Raw genomic sequence first — 16,049 nt, 5'->3', positions numbered from 1 at the left:
GATTCGAAATCTGCACGACATGAGGTCCCCCCTTCCCCATTTCCCCCTCCTCCCCCACGACTCCTCCCCACGACTCCCCCCCTGCATCTTTCCTCCCCCCCCCCTCCCCCTTCCCCTCCCCCTCTCAGGAGGAACCTTTCTTGCAAGGACATCTCAAACAGGAGGCAGCAAGTCAACTTGACAGACGCAGGTGCAGCGAAGAACGTCTTGATCGTCCTCTCGGTAACGTCTGGGGAAGAGGATCAGGAATGTGGGAGAGTGGGAGCGGGGAGGAGTGGAAGGAAGCAGGAGAAGCGGAAGACTGAAGAATGGGGAGGGGATGAGAAGTTTTATATGGATATTATGGGGTATGAAGACAAGAACATGAACGAGAACGTGGTGGGGGGAGAAAGAGGAGGAGGAGAGGGAGGAGGAGGATCAGAAGGAGGGACGAGGAGGAGGAAGAGGCCGGAGGGGGGGGGTGAGGGGAGGAGTGAGGAAGAGGAGGAGTGAGGAGGAGTGAGGAGGAGTGAGGAGGAGTGAGGAGGAGGATAGACCGTTACAGATGGATTCCAGGTGTGTTCGCAGTCCGGAGGTCATCCAGGTGATGCAGCTTCTCTTGGGGATCAGGACGGCTGTCTGTTCTAGCATCATCGCACCGCGAGACGCGTCATGCCATGTGCACAGCACCTCTCCTCTCCTCAGAGCCTTGCTGGCGAAGACTCCTCCACCATTAAGCGATCCTGCGGCCCTCAGCAGTCAAGGAAGAGGAGAGGGAGCAAGAGAGCGATCAGCTTGCCGGAGAATCTCAGATCGAGGGAGTCATGGAGGACAAACCCTTCCTTGTTCAGCCATGATCTGAACCCGCGCTCCCTCTCCCCCTGTTCCCCCTGCCCCTCCTGCTTGACCGTATGTCTTCTCCTCTTCGTCTCGCGCAGTGTTGTGCCGGCATGAGATGGCTGCTGTGACTTCTTGCTCCGAGTCGCATGCGTCATCCCTGTTTCTCTCCCCCTCTCTCCCTCCCTTTCGTTGTGTTCAACCTCTCTCCTCTCCTTTCGCTACTCGATCCACACTCAACCCTTCTCCCTCCTTCTACAACCACCTCCCTCTAACCCCTCTTCCTCCCTTGTCCTCCTCCAACTCCTCTTCTTGGCGTGTCCTCCTAGTCCTTCTTACTCCTCCTCCTCCTCCTCCTCCTCCCCCTTCCCCTCTCAAAACTTCACGTGCATTCCATCAGTCGGACGGATCTCATTTCTCATGCATGTAGGGTCTCAGGGAGGGGTACTTTCACCACACCATTCTATGGAATGAAGTGGGGTGGGTGGCATGTTTGTAGGTTCCTCCAAGGATCTATGTTCGGGGAGCAAGGCGCGCGATGTTTGGAGGGAGGAGGAGGAGAAGGAGGAGGAGAGAAGGGAAGCAACCAACGAGGGCAAAGGAGCGAACGACGAGGACGAGGGAGGAGAAGAAGACTTGGCGACGAAGGAGGGGGAGGAGGGGGAGATGGCCAACTACATCTCCCGACGAGCACTGATGGATTGAGGACAAGAAACAGATCAAGAAAGGTCTTCACTTGTTGTGTTTCATAGTTCTGTGTTACGATACTTCTCTTCCTGTTATTCGTCATCCTTCGATGAATTTCTTTACTGCGCAGTATCTGATATCCCGATGCACAGGAAAAGCTCTCAAGCCAAAAGCGTTCGCCGCAAAGTGCAGACGAAGACATGCGGCTAGTTCGGCTGTACAGAAGAAGCGCATCTTTTATGTTCACGACCTTGTAAGCAAGACATATAGGGAATGCACTGGTGTTGGTGGTAATGATTGCCTCAGAACCCAGGCGTTTCTTTGCCTGTCAAGAAAGAGGTTGAAGGAAGGTGAAAGAAACATCAGCAAAGGGTCACATCATCATCCATGGTGAGGGAGGGAGAAGAGGAGGGAGAAGTGAGGAGGGTGTGGGAGGGGATAGCAAGCGGGGATAAGGAAGGGGAAGGGCGGAGGAGGGGGGGGAGGGGGAAAGGATAAATTTCAGTTCGTCAGACGCAGTCATGTGCTGTATTCAATGTCTTCCTCAGGTTCATCAACTTTGCATGGAGCCAGCCGTCGCCGCACCTGATGGTGGAGAGACGCAAGTCAGAGCTCGTCGTCCCTGGGGCTGAGGGTGAACGAGAGCTTGCCCTTGTCCTCTTCTGAAACCTGACAGTCGCGGAGCATCTGAGCTGTTCCTCCCTCCCCCTTCGATTTCCTCTCCTCTCGGGGAACTGCTTCTTCCCTCGATTGCAATCGAGCGCTCCAAAGTCAGGTGAGGGGGTGATAGGCGACGTATCCATCGCCTCCAGCGCTGCTGCTTCTGACATCTTGCTCTGCTCGTTCCTCTTCTCCTCCTCCTGTTGTTGGTGCCTGTCCTGATCTCGTTCTGCTGCTCAGACTGGCTGAAAGTCGATCGTCTCTACGGTCCCTTTGCCTCTCGATCGTTCGCCAACAAGATTTGCATCAGGAAGCTCGACGGGCCCGCCTGTTCGTATGGGGTGACGCCATGACCCCGCAGGTTGAGAAAGTTCATCAACATGTGCTGCTTGTGGGAGATCGCTCTGAAGAATGAGACGCGGAGAGGAGGAAGGGGACTGAGAGCCTCTGAGGAGGCCATGGCAGTCGCAGAGGCCATACTGAGGTAAGAACTAGCAAGGGAAGCAACCTTTCCGCTGACGACGAGTCCAGCGATTCGATGGATGTCTCTAAAAAGTCCTCTCTCCCAGACAGCAACTCTTCTCCCGTGATCTCCTGTGCACTGCGAGCCAACAGAGTCTGACATGTCACAGAACGCCATCCGGGAACTGCTGGAGCTCGTGCATGAGAAGAACTCGACCAGCGCGCTGCGACTCTTCTCTGAACAAGCCGCCGCGCTCGGGAACGGATTGCAGAAATCAGGCAGGAGGAGAGGAGGGAGGATGGCAGAGAGCTGAAGTTTGTTTGATAGCAACGATCATAGATGGGCTGGCAGAGCTGAGTGCGACGCTCAAGATGGAGAAGACCCCGAGGATCATTGAGGGGTATGATATCAGCCATATACAGGTAAGGGAGCAGAGTGGAATGATGGAGAAGAAGGAGAGGAGAGGAGAGGAGAAGAGAGGAGGGGAGAGGAGAGGAGAGGAGAGGAGGGGAGAGGATACCGGTAAGGGGTCATGAGTCAGATGGTGAGCAAGGGGAGAAGGAAGAAGGACGGGAAGTGGGTGGAGAGAGATGAAGAGAAAGGCTGAGACTGCGATTTGGTAGGGGTATGGAACTATCGCTTCCTCCTCGATGTTGCTCGATGGGTTTCCCGTTCCGAGATATTACAGGTGAGGACTGAAACAACGGCAGATGTCTGTTCCCCTTGTAAAGTTGGTGATTGCGTTCGAGGTGATCTCGACATGTTTGTTGTGTTTGAAGATAACGAGATGTGATTATCAATGTTTCCTGAAAACTGAGAGACGAGCGGTGGAAAAATGTTGAAAATGGCAACAGGTGGATTAGGATCGAAAGCGCCAACGTGCGAACGGGCCATTCAGATGACTTTGCTTCTCTTGCTGAGGCGATCATAAGACGGTTCGGTCTGAATGAGAGGCAAGGGAGGGAAGAGAAAGGGGAGAATTGCAGCTACTCCTCGATCCCTTCGAGCCCGCTCCCCGACGTCGTCTTGATCGACGGAGGGAGAGGGCAGGTAGACGAGCTGGAGGTGGCGTTGCTGCTGCTCATGTCCTGATAGCTCGCGGCGGTCATGGCGGCGATTCGAAACTCGACGGACCCGGGGAGGTGCGAGGAGATCCTGAAGAGAGTGACGTTCCTGTCCTTGGCGAAGCAGCGAGAGGAGGTGTATGTCCCCGACAATCCTCGACCCCTGCACTTTGAGGTGAGGAGAGCTGGACCTGAGCTGAGGTGACGCTGCGAGCAGGGAGGGATCTTTTCAGCTGCCATGTTGCTGTTGAGGCAAGTTTACGCATGCCCCACTACTGGAGTTGCCCCACATGACTGGCCACCTCTGCGTACTTGTACCGCCATTGCTGTTGTCTTCACGATGTCATCGAATCTTGTCTCCACAGCTCTCGGCGTACACCTTGCAACCTCACTCTTCTTGTCAGACTTGCTTCTTCCTCTCGTTTGTAATGCCAAGTCGCAGGAAGTGTCGAGACGAGGCCCATGCCTTTGCTGTCTATCACCATCGCTCCCTTCGGAGCTCCGAATACCTTCGGAGCGTTTTTGATGCGATCCCAGGTGAGACAACCCAAAATGGGCTCAGAGAGGAGGCTAAAGGATGGAAGGAGGAGGAGGAGAATGTGCAGCAGCAGCAGCAGCAGCAGCAGCAGCAGCAGCAGCAGCAGCAGCAGCACAACAGGAAAAGGGGAAGGAGAGGAGGGGAAGGAGGGAGGAGGGGGAGGAGGGGAAGGAAGCGGAGGAGCGGCATGGATATTTCTTCAAGATGATTCTGATTACGCAGGGATTGAGAGGAAGACGAGGAAGAAGCTGATTGAGAAGTTCGGGTCCATCGAGGCGCTTGGGACAGCGGAAGAAGGAGACATAGCAGCTGTCGAGGTGAAGGGGGAAGGAGGAGCGGAGGAGACGAGGAGCGGAGGAGACGAGGAGCGGAGGAGACGAGGAGACGAGGAGACGAGGAGACGGGGGAGAGAAGAGCTGCGAGGCATGATGAAGATGAAAGTGAGAAAGACAGAAGGGACGGTGACTGACCGATGGGTCAAGGAGGGAGGGCGAAGCTGTGTTGTATTGGATGTGGAGGGCTCGGCTCTGGTGCTGACGTGGCAGCCCTGCCAGGGGGTCGACGAGCTTCAGGCGTCTGCGATCATCGAGCATTTTCAGAAGAGAAATCTGAGTGAAGTCAACGGGACAAGTTTGAGCTCCAACGTCACGAGCGAACGCGACCAGCCTGTTAAGATGCTACAGCATGTCGACAGTTTTCAGAAGATTTTCCGACGAGCTGAAAGGAAGTGGAGGAGGTGAGAGACACAGATGAGCAGCAGCAGCAGCAGCAGCAGCAGGTGTAGCAGTGGGAGGAGATGACGTATGTTGGATTGCAGCATGCCTCTTTGGTTCTCAACGACGAAGATGTCGAAGGTTCTGTCGAACCAGCGGGGGATCGCGTTCCGGCTGCAGAGGAGCAGGAGGATGTGGGGAGAGGAGAGAAGGTAACATGATGGCTGGAGGGAGGAGAGAGTCACGTCAACGTCCTCAGTGCGTTCCTTGGGAGAGCTGGGCGTCCTGAGTACGTCGAGGTGAGGAGCAAGGCGAGGGGGTGTGGAAGGGGGAAGAAAGGGAGGATGGGGAGGGAAGGAGCTAGGGTGGTATTGTAGGAGGAGGATGGATTGTTGGGAGTGTTTTAACGAGGAGGAGAGTGAAAGGAGGAGGGAGAGGGGGAGGAGACAGGAAGCAGGAAGCAGGAGGAGGCAAGAGGCAGGAGAGCTGAAACGTTCTGCAGGCTGTTTTCTTTTGCTTTTCTCTCGCTCTCTCCTCTTTCAACAACAATTCCGGGCTACAGATCCTCTCCCCCTCTCAGTGCTCCTCCTTCCTCCTCCCAAGCTCTATGCGGATAGAGGTCCACTGCTCTCCACTTTGCTCTCTCTCTCCCTCCTTCCTCCTGCTCCTACTTTCCGATACCTCCTACTTACCCAGCACTCCCTGCTTCTTCGTTGTCCTTCGCCTGTTATCCCTCCTCCCTCCTCCCTCCTCCCTCCTCCCTCCTATTTTCCTGCGTTCTCCTTCCTCTCACATCTTCTCATCTGAACTTCTGACCTCAGGCTGGGCTGCTCAAGGCAAGTCGTCCAGTCATGAGCGATTCTATCTACAGCCCGCGGGTAACGAGTAGCAGACCTCTCGTCCTCCTCCCGTCCACCTCTCGTTCTCCTCCCTTCGTCTTGCTCCCTCTTCTCCTCTTGCTCCATATCCCCCATCTCCTCTTCTCCTCCTCTCCTCTTGTTCTCCTCCTCTCCTCTCTTCCTCTCCTCTTGTTCTCTTCCTCTCCTCTTGTTCTCTTCCTCTCCTCATACTTGCCTTCCTGCTCTTGGCTTCTTCCATTTCTGAACACTATGATTCATGTTTTTCCGTTGATCTCTCCTCGCTCCAAGCTGATTCTTGCAGCATCCCCTTTGTTGTTTGATTTGTCGGTTCGTTGTAACTCAACATTATAGCGAAGAATGCGCGGACATGAAGAATGGTCATCATTGTACGACAAACATGCTGAGGTGAGCATCATCATCATCATCATCATCATCATCATCATCATCACCACCACCACCACCACCACCACCACCAACACCACCACCAACACTTAATCAATTCTCGACAATGACGCTGGGCACAGAACACAGCAGAGAGCAGCAAGATCGATAATCCCTCGCACACAAGTCCTCCTCCTCCTTCTGAAGAACCTGGCACGCCAACAGAAACAAACACCAACAACCAACACGATGCTCTGCAACTCCTCGCCGCCAAGATCGTCTCAGGCAGAGCAACAGAAGAAAGCACAGTGATCAACGGTTCCTCCTCCTCTTCCTCCTCCTCACCTTCCTCCCCAGGCGGACGCGCCCCCTCATATCAGGAGGTCGAACCTTCATATGTTTGCCTCTAGGATCTCCTCTCAAGGTACCTCACTGACCTCTCCCGCCTGAAGTCTGACATCCTTGCAGCTTCTCCCATCGTCATCGTGTCAGATAGGAAGATGTCTCTCGATGTCGCGGTTAGTCCTGCACCCTCCTCTTCCTCCTCCGTCCTCCTTCTCCCATCCTTCCTGTCCTCCTCCTCCCCCTCCACTCAACCTCCCCTCTCCTCCTCTCAGAATCCTCCTCTCAACCACATCCCTTCCTCGTTGTCTCACACTTGTCTTCCTTGCTCCTCCACGTCTCAGTTCCTTCTAGGAAGTCGACATCGCCTTCGAGATGGCTGAGTGGTGGAACAGCGCGTCTTTTCCGCCTCCTCCTCCCTCTCCTGCTCCTGTTCCTTCTCAAGCCCCTCCTCCACCTTCCGACGCTGCTCTCCTACAACAGACTGGCTCCGTCTCCCCAGCACAAGACGAGCAAGCTCATAGCGAGCATTGGGCACACGGGCTCAGCCACGAGCAGCTGGAGGCGATCGAGCAGGAGGAGGAGGAGGGAGAGACAAGAGAGCACGTGACTGTCGTGATCGCTGGGCCGGGCTCGGGGAAGACAACTGTGCTGACGAGGAGGATGGAGTTTCTGCGGACTGAGCGCGAGCAGCCGCAAGACTCCTTCCTCGCCCTCACCTTCACCAACAAGGCCGCAAACGAGCTGAAGGAAAGGCTCCAGCAGCTGGGCTGGAGCTGGCAAGGGGGTTGGGGACGCCGTGGATTCTTTGCAGGGACCTTCCACTCACTTTGCGCCAACCTGCTCAGGAGGAGGGGAGAGGAGCTGGGAATCGCCCCCAGCTTCTCTATCTACGGCAACGAGGAGAAGTACACCGTGCTGTCCGACGCCCTGCTGGGGATGGGGCACGAGAGGTACGACAAACGCGCCATCGTCGAGCTGGGAAATCTTCTGAGCGCCGAGACCCTTTACGGCAACGGGTCAGCTGGGGAGTTGGGCGGGAAGGAGTGGAACGGGATCGCGCTGAGCAAGATCAGGAGGGCGTACGAGCGAGCGATGAGGCGGGCGAACGCGCTGGATTTCGACATGCTGCTGCGGGAAGGGATGCGACTGCTGCTGCTGCCTCACGTCCTGCGGGAGTTCCGACGGCAGTGGAGGAACTTGATGGTGGACGAGCTTCAGGACATCAGCTTGCTGCAGTACGACCTGATCAAACTGCTGTTCAAGGGGAACGCGGAAGGACAGGGGGGGGAGAAGGAGGGAGAGAAGGACGAGGAGGGGAGCGAGGAAGGGAGGAAAACGAGGACGTTGTTCGTGGTCGGCGACGAGGATCAGTGCATCTACGGTTGGCGAGGAGCGCAGACAGACATCTTCGCGCGCTTCATCGGGGAGATGAAGAGATGTCGAGTCTGCACGCTTGAAAAGAACTTCCGGAGCACGATGACTATCACTTCCATCGCTCAGTCGCTGATCGAGCAGGGGCAGGGGAACAGGCACAACAAGACGACTCGGTCCATGCGCGAGGGAGGGGAGAAGGCCAAGGTTTACAGCGCATACGATGACAGGGACGAGTCGGAGTTCGTGACATTGGAGGTGATGAGGATGAAAGAGAGGGGGAGCATCGGGGCCTTCAGCGACGTCGGCGTGCTCTTCCGCACCAACCAGCAATGCAGAGCCTTCGAGGACTGTCTGCGCAGACATCGCATCCCCTATCGCGTGCTCGGGTCGACGAGGTTCTACGAGAGGAGGGAGATCAGAGACGTCCTCTCGTACCTCCGCGTCCTCTGCAACGACCTTGACTCGGCGAGCCTCCTCCGCATCCTCAACGTGCCGACCCGAGGGGTAGGGGAAGTGACTCGCCAAAAGCTGGTTGCCCTCGCTGCTCTGCGCAATCAGTCGGTAACCCAACTCATCCTGTCTCTGGAGGAGGAGGAGGAGAAGAAGGAGGAGAAGGAGGAGATTGGAATCCCATCCAGGCAACGGAACTCCCTGCTCAATCTCAGCAGGTCCCTGAGACTGTTCTCAGACAAAGTCTCCGTCTGCACCCCAGCAGAGATGGTCCAGGTGGTGGTACAGGAGCTCGGGCTGGAGGAGTTCTACCGCAAGGAACCAGACGGAGAGAGCAGGGTCTCCAACCTCAAGGAGCTCCTCCTAGCAGCTCTCCACTACCCTGACAGAGGCCTCTCGTCCACCTCCCGCTTCCTCGAGGACGTCTTCTTGGACAATCAGGAGCAGCAGCAGCAGCAGCAGCAGCAGGATGTGGCAGAGGGAGGAGGTCAGTCGCAGGAGCTCCAGCAGCAGGTCTCTCTGCTCACCGTGCACGCGAGCAAGGGCCTAGAGTTTAAGGTGGTGTTCTGTGTGGGGATGGAGGAGGGGACGTTTCCCCACCAGCGATCTCTCACCGACGACATCGAGATAGCAGAGGAGAGGAGGCTAGTCTACGTGGCCTGCACCCGAGCCAGGGACCACCTCTACTTCAGCTGGAGGAGGAGGACCAGGGGGAGGTTCGGCAACATCGATGTCAAGAAGGAGTTTGTCTCCCAGCGGTCCCGATTCTTCCTCGACATCCCACCACAACTCCAGCAGCAGGTTGGGTTCACCGGCCGTCCCCTCGCAGACACCAGCTTCCAGCTCCTCCTCGTGCTCACTCGAGCTGCCGCTGACTCTGCTGCTGTCGCTAAGGTGAGGAGCGCAGGAGGACGCGTGCTGACGTGGGACGAGCTGGAGAAGTTGGGGGAAGGGAAGCTTGACCTGCTCAAGGAGCAGGAGGGAGTCCTGGCGTCCGAGGGGAAGCAGAGGAGGCAGATGGGGTTCTCTTTCCCCGGGCACGACAGGAGACCGAGAGGAGACGACCGTTTCATCCTCTTCTCCCCTTTCTCCCCGTGCGGCGACCAGCCCAAGGCAATCGAGCAGCTTGTGACGGGCCTGCGGCAGAGCCTCCGCTTTCAGACCCTCCTGGGAGCCACAGGCACGGGCAAAACTTTCGTAATGGCCAACGTGATCGTCCAGCATCAGAAACCGACGCTCATCCTCGCCCCCAACAAGATGCTCGCAGCCCAGCTGTGCAACGAGCTGAAGGAGCTGTTCCCCAACAATGCGGTGGAGTACTTCGTGTCCTACTACGACTACTACAGGCCCGAAGCTTACCTCGCCGTCTCCGACGTGTTCGTGGACAAGGTCTCAGTTGTCAACGACGACATCGACCGCTTGCGGCACTCGGCCACTCGCTCCCTCTTCGAGCGACGAGACACAGTTGTCGTCGCTAGCGTCAGCTGCATCTACGGGTTAGGAATGCCGTCGGAGTACCTCAGAAACTCCCTCCTCCTCCACGTGGGGGCCCAGTGCTCCCCCCTCGCCTTGGCCTCCAAACTTCGCCTCCTCCACTACGTGTCGAACGAGCTCAGCCCTGCGATCAGCAGAGGACAGATCTACGTGCTCAGCGACGGAGCGAAGGCTCGTGGAGACAAGGAGGGAGGAGGTGCACTGTCGGATGAGGAACAAGGTTGCTTGTTGATCGGGCCCTCCCACACCGACAGCATCTTGAGAGTTTTCTTTCGGCGCTCGGCCGTCGCGCAGAACCTCTCGGCGGCTGACGGGTTTTACGTGAGTCGCATACAGGAAGAAGAGAGTCATTCTCCTGCTTCCACCTCCGAAGCCAGCTCCTCCCCAGCTCAAGTCCTGATGAAGGGAGCAAAGGAGGAGGCAAACGAGGCCAAAGAGTCGAATAGGAACATCAGCGAGATCGTGATCTACCCGGCCAGCCACTTCGTCACGTCGTCGGAAGACAAGCAGAGGATTCTGCATGAGATCAGGACTGAGCTCTACGATAGGGTGGCGGAGTTGGAGGTAACAGCCGGGTCTGCTTCTCCTGTGTTGCCTGACGTGGGTTGTAGGAGAAAGGCTCCTTCCTGGAGGCAGAGCGGCTGACTCAGAGGACAGAGTCAGACCTGATGCAGATCGAGGCGGTAGGATACTGTCGCTCCATCGAGAACTACGCCCGGCATTTGTCCGGTCGGAAGGCCGGAGAGCCTCCGGACTGCCTTGTCGACTACTTCCCCCATGAGGTGAATCCCTCCCTCGCCGTGCTCCCCTCACCCCCTTCTGCAAGGACTGGCTGCTCATCGTCGACGAGTCTCACATCACGGTCCCTCAAGTTCGAGGCATGTACTTCGGAGACAGGATGAGGAAGGAGACGCTTGTTCGCCATGGCTTCCGCCTCCCTTCCGCGCTCGACAACCGCCCGCTGCAGGAGGAAGAGTTCTGGTCCAGAGTCCACCAGTGCATCTTCGTCTCCGCCACCCCTGGGCAGTGGGAGCTTCAGCAGGTGCCCAGCTGAAACTCTACAGCACCGCGTCTGACTCTGATACCCCCAGAGTTCGTTGTGCAGGAGCGGCGATGCAAGCATGGAGGAGGTGACGGAGCTGATCATCAGGCCCACGGGCATCCTTGACCCGATCGTTCACACGAGGAGCGCGGTAGGGCAGGTGGACGATCTCCTCAAGGAGATCCTGCAGAGAATATCGAGGAGGGAGAGGGTACTGATCACAACCTTGACCAAGAGGACGGCGGAGGAGGTCTCGAGCTTCCTCAGGGACCATGACCTCAAGGCAGCATGGCTGCACTCAGAGGTGAAGTCAATGGAGAGGCTCAAGATCGTTCACGCCCTGCGCGCTGGCAAGATCGACGTGCTTGTAGGCGTCAACCTCCTGCGCGAGGGCCTCGATATCCCCGAGGTCTCGCTCGTTGCCATCTTGGACGCAGACAAGGAGGGTTTCCTCCGCAGCGACCGCAGCCTCATCCAGACCATCGGCAGAGCGTCGAGGAACGTGAACGGGACTGTCATCCTCTACTGCGAGACAGTCACCAACTCGATGGCTCGAGCCATCGCAGAGACAGAGAGGAGGAGGAGGCTTCAGCTGGCGTACAACGAGAAGAACAACCTTACCCCGAAGCCGCTAGTTAAGCCCTTGTCAAACTCCATCCTGGATCTCATCCTACCGGCAAAGGCCAAGAGGTCTGCCAAAGAGAGTGACCTGCTGGAGTTGGAGGAGATAGTCGACGATGGTGCAGAACAGAATCTTCAGAGCGGGGAGGGATGTTCAGTGGAGGAGGCACCCATCAAGTACCACCCGCTCCTTGGCAGTGTCAACGGGCACAGTGACAAGAAGAACAGGACGAAAGGTGGCAGGAAGACGAAGAAGGGGGACAGGGCCAAGGCTGATGTCGATGCAGCCACGCAGAGGCAAGTCAGCAGTCTGATCAAGAGCACAGCAATCGACCTCCTTCACCTGTTGAGGAGTTGAAGTTTTGCAACAACACCACGATCGACGTGTATATCGAAATGTATCTAATAGAGTTCAGCATGTTCATGTTGTTCATTAGATCCTCTATACATCATCATTCGAGTGTAAGTTGGAGCTTGTTATCTACTCAAGCCGACGATCCCGGGTAACCAAGACATGCGCACACTGGGAGGTGCTCTCGTTCAACCCTTTACTCAGAGATCATCCAAAGACGTGTAAATTACAACCAAAACATGCTCGTCGACAGAAGAGTGATCGACTATTTACACTTGCACCTCTGATCCTTGGGAACATCCCCCAACACCTGTTCGACGTGCATTCCTGCCGAAAATCGTCAGCGGGTCAATGTATCCTGTACCTTGCACTGACCGCAACCGACCCAGGAGGGCTTGTTGCATTTCGTGCAGGTTACTCTCATACACATGTTGGGATTCTTCGAAGAAACTGAAACAAGTAGCGTCAGGATTAAGTCTGGAATGACCACGAAAGTTGGAGCAGCAATTTCTAATTTGGATACTCTGGTTTCCTGTCAGCATCTAGCCTCGTTGCTCTCAACAGCTATGTTCCACGAGATCATTCAGGGATACAACATACTTGTTTCTTCTTTCGTTTTGAGCATACACTTGATACATTGGAAACTGTTCAATCCACGAAATCTTCGATTAACTCATCTTGAGCACTTCCCCAATCAGGTATTGCCAAAATAGGGGGAGACAGGCCTGGATCCATTTTGTTTATGCATTGAATCTCTTCTATTATCTCATCAGCATCCGAAAGTTTCAACAGGTTCCTCTCATATGACCTGTGCTCCATTTACTCATACTTCTGCGACTGTCCTGCCCTCCTATACTATCCTGTCCTCTACTCTCCTGTCCTCTCCTGCCCTGCCCTGTCCTGTCCTGCCCTGTCCTGCCCTGCCCTGCCCTGTCCTCTCCTCTCCTCTACTATCCTCTCCTCCCCTCCCCTCCCCTCCCCTCTCGCACTGTCGCATCCCCACGCTCCCACCCTCCGTGTCCTGCTTTTGAACTCCTCCTTGATCCCCCATCCCACCCCCCTTACCACCCACCAAATGCCATGCAATAACCCCCATTTACCTGCTACATTCTACACCCCAGGCACAACCTTACATTCAAGGGGTGGGGTGGAGGTTACTCTGGTCGATGGTGATTGTGGGTACGGAGGGGTAGTGGAAGCAAAAACTTCAACACTGTAGGGAAAAGGGGGTAGGGGTGATCATCCGAGGAAGACAAGTATATGAAAAGGTGGGTACCAAACACCATAAATAATATGGTGAGGGTAGATAATACTACGGGTGTGCATTCGACTTACCTTTACCACCGATGGTGGTTGATCAGAAATCTGTTGGAGTAGGGCTTGATAGGGATGGGTAGGGTGTAAGACATACGAGGGTAGGGTGGTAAATGTGGTAGAGAGGAGGGGTGGGGTCTCACAATCTCTGTGATGATCGGTGACCTCATCCCCGCTCCTTGCAGTCGTTCCGAACTCGAGTCCAGTGAAGTCACTCAAGTTGACACCCAACTGAGTTGACCGGCGTTGGCAAGTCACTAAGTTGTTTGCCGCGGCCCGACGCCCGGCCCGGGGCCGGGTGACTGCCACCACTCAGTGTACGGTCCGACCGTCGGTGACTTTGACTCCGCCGAAGTTCACTAAACCGACCGATCGGAACCAACTTGTGGGCCCGGGGGCCTCAGGCACGGTGACTCACAAGTTGCCACTGAGTCACTACTGTGTGGCATTTCTGTGCTGTACTTCAGTCAAAAAGACTCTCATCTTAAAGGCTTCTTTACCGTACCCACCCTCCGAGGCTCCGTGACGGTAGTCACTGAGCCTCCGAGTATCCGATGAACCGTTCCGAACGGTTCACTGAGAGGGTCAATGAACGAAGTCAGAACTGATCGGACCGGCCGTCGGACCCGGTGTCGGGCCGCCGGGCCGGACGCCCGGCGGACTGACTCTGTGAGCCTGTCTCAGGCTCCGAGTCCCGGTCGGATCATCGGAGATGAGGAGGCTAGTCGCAACCCGATCGGATCGGATCTTGGCGAGTTTCACTGCCCCTGAAAATACAAAGCACTACAGTACTGAGTGGACTGGATTGATTGCTTCCTCAGTACACTGTGAAACACACAGTGTCCCGGCGGGTCTGGCAGTGCCGGGGAAGCCAGGGGGTGGGGGGGGGAGGAGCTAGGGAGTTGGGACACTAGAGATCTTCGTACATGATGGCATGCCAGGCTCGCTTGCCGCGTCAGTCATCCTTGTGCTTTATTCATCCCTAGTGGGTTCTTATCGTTTCCTATAATCGTTCAACGGTATTACTTTGTCTTGTCTATCTGTTCTCGTCCCAGTCGCTTCCGCCTTCAAGCTCTGACGCCGCGCTCTGCTAGTCTGCTCATTTGCACTTGCATCGCAGCTCTCTCGGCACGTCGCCCAGCACTGACTCGACGTGCATGCCGCAGCCGGCCCAGGAGGGCTTGTTGCACTTGGTACAGGTGACCTTTCTGCACATGGTGGTTGGTGTGAAGGTGTGAGGGTAGGTAGGAAGGTTGGTGTGAGGGTAGGTAGGTAGAGGGGCGCTTGGTAGCTCTAGAGAGAAGAGGAGGGAAGAGGGTTGCTGGTGAGATGTGGAAGTGAAGGAGAACCGGTCGAGGAGGAGGGATATATAGACGAGGGAAGGGGAAGGTCAGGGAGAAGGGGACGGTTTTTTACTACCGCTGGTCTAGAAGGTCATCGCCAGTCAGGGGAGTTATAAATTGCGGTTGAGGGCTACATGGGTGCTATTTATAGCGTACATTTGTACCATGAGGAGCTTCTGTATGGGGATAGCGCTGTACCAAAATGCCGTACACATGGGTCGAGATGTACCAGCATGCCCCTGCCAGCTGGTACAGTCAAATAGTACCAGAAGACATTTTATTCCCCCGTGACGCATCGTGACCTCGAGGACGGTCAGCGACCAGTCATCCCTCCCCCGGCTATATATCCCTCCTCCCCTTTCCCGCTCCGCATCTCACCAGCAACCCTCTTCCCTCCTCTTCTCTCTAGAGCTACCAAGCGCCCCTCTACCTACCTACCCTCACACCAACCTTCCTACCTACCCTCACACCAACCACCATGTGCAGAAAGGTCACCTGTACCAAGTGCAACAAGCCCTCCTGGGCCGGCTGCGGCATGCACGTCGAGTCAGTGCTGGGCGACGTGCCGAGAGAGCTGCGATGCAAGTGCAAATGAGCAGACTAGCAGAGCGCGGCGTCAGAGCTTGAAGGCGGAAGCGACTGGGACCGAGGCTCGGATAGAACAGATAGACAAGACAAAGTAATACAACGATTATAGGAAACGATAAGAACCCACTAGGGATGAATAAAACCACACAATAATGATGAATTGAGAATGCTGTCTTTACCTACTCCACATCTGCCTGATCCATAGAACTCCTCGTGTCGTCAATCCAGCCTTTGAATGGGCGTAACTCCCTTCTTGTTTCTCAGTTCTAAACTAAATTTCTAGGGCAGCGTCAGCATCCATATCTCAACAAGCTTATTTGTTTCAACATTGTTCTATCTTCTCAAATTGAAATACAGAGACAACCAAGCTTCACTTGCTCTGCCTCTGAAGCTTCTCAAGCCATCTTGCCCCCTCTCTCGCACTCCACACCTTGTTGACATGTCCCCGTGAGCGCTTGCTTCCCGCGCAAATCATCCTTGTGCTTTATTCATCCCTAGTGAAGCGAGGATCAGGTAGATGTGGAGTAGGTAAAGACAGCATTCTCAATTCATCATTATTGTGTGGTTTTATTCATCCCTAGTGGGTTCTTATCGTTTCCTATAATCGTTGTATTACTTTGTCTTGTCTATCTGTTCTATCCGAGCCTCGGTCCCAGTCGCTTCCGCCTTCAAGCTCTGACGCCGCGCTCTGCTAGTCTGCTCATTTGCACTTGCATCGCAGCTCTCTCGGCACGTCGCCCAGCACTGACTCGACGTGCATGCCGCAGCCGGCCCAGGAGGGCTTGTTGCACTTGGTACAGGTGACCTTTCTGCACATGGTGGTTGGTGTGAAGGTGTGAGGGTAGGGAGGAAGGGTGGTGTGAGGGTAGATAGGTAGAGAGGCCTTTTCCTAGTACTAGAGAGAAGAGGAGGGAAGAGGGTTGCCTCGCGATCCGTGGAAGTGA

The 16,049-nt window shown here is 55.7% G+C and overlaps 2 protein-coding genes across 2 annotated transcripts; both read left to right on the top strand.

Annotated features, from left to right (window-relative positions):
- Positions 1–1,612: 1,612 nt before the first annotated feature.
- On the top strand, positions 1,613–4,968 carry GUITHDRAFT_108292 (hypothetical protein; the record flags this gene model as incomplete). Its single annotated transcript, XM_005832767.1, has 14 exons — positions 1,613–1,756; positions 1,810–1,853; positions 2,052–2,137; positions 2,180–2,278; positions 2,404–2,504; positions 2,562–2,647; positions 2,898–3,048; positions 3,250–3,314; positions 3,481–3,561; positions 3,613–3,676; positions 3,722–3,865; positions 3,908–4,089; positions 4,133–4,227; positions 4,451–4,968. 14 exons carry the CDS (start codon positions 1,613–1,615, stop codon positions 4,966–4,968), a joined length of 1,860 nt encoding a protein of 619 aa, XP_005832824.1.
- A 4,400-nt stretch (positions 4,969–9,368) lies between these two features.
- On the top strand, positions 9,369–11,866 carry GUITHDRAFT_71136 (hypothetical protein; the record flags this gene model as incomplete). Its single annotated transcript, XM_005832766.1, has 5 exons — positions 9,369–10,109; positions 10,284–10,409; positions 10,457–10,627; positions 10,672–10,887; positions 10,937–11,866. The coding sequence occupies 5 exons, from the start codon at positions 9,369–9,371 to the stop codon at positions 11,864–11,866; spliced, it is 2,184 nt and encodes a 727-aa protein (XP_005832823.1).
- Between the last annotated feature and the right edge of the window lie 4,183 nt (positions 11,867–16,049).

Source organism: Guillardia theta (genome assembly GCF_000315625.1).
Source record: "Guillardia theta CCMP2712 unplaced genomic scaffold GUITHscaffold_33, whole genome shotgun sequence".
NCBI classification, from domain to species: Eukaryota; class Cryptophyceae; order Pyrenomonadales; family Geminigeraceae; genus Guillardia; species Guillardia theta.
Note: the sequence above shows the minus strand (reverse complement) of the source record. Positions and strands in the feature narration are given on the sequence as shown.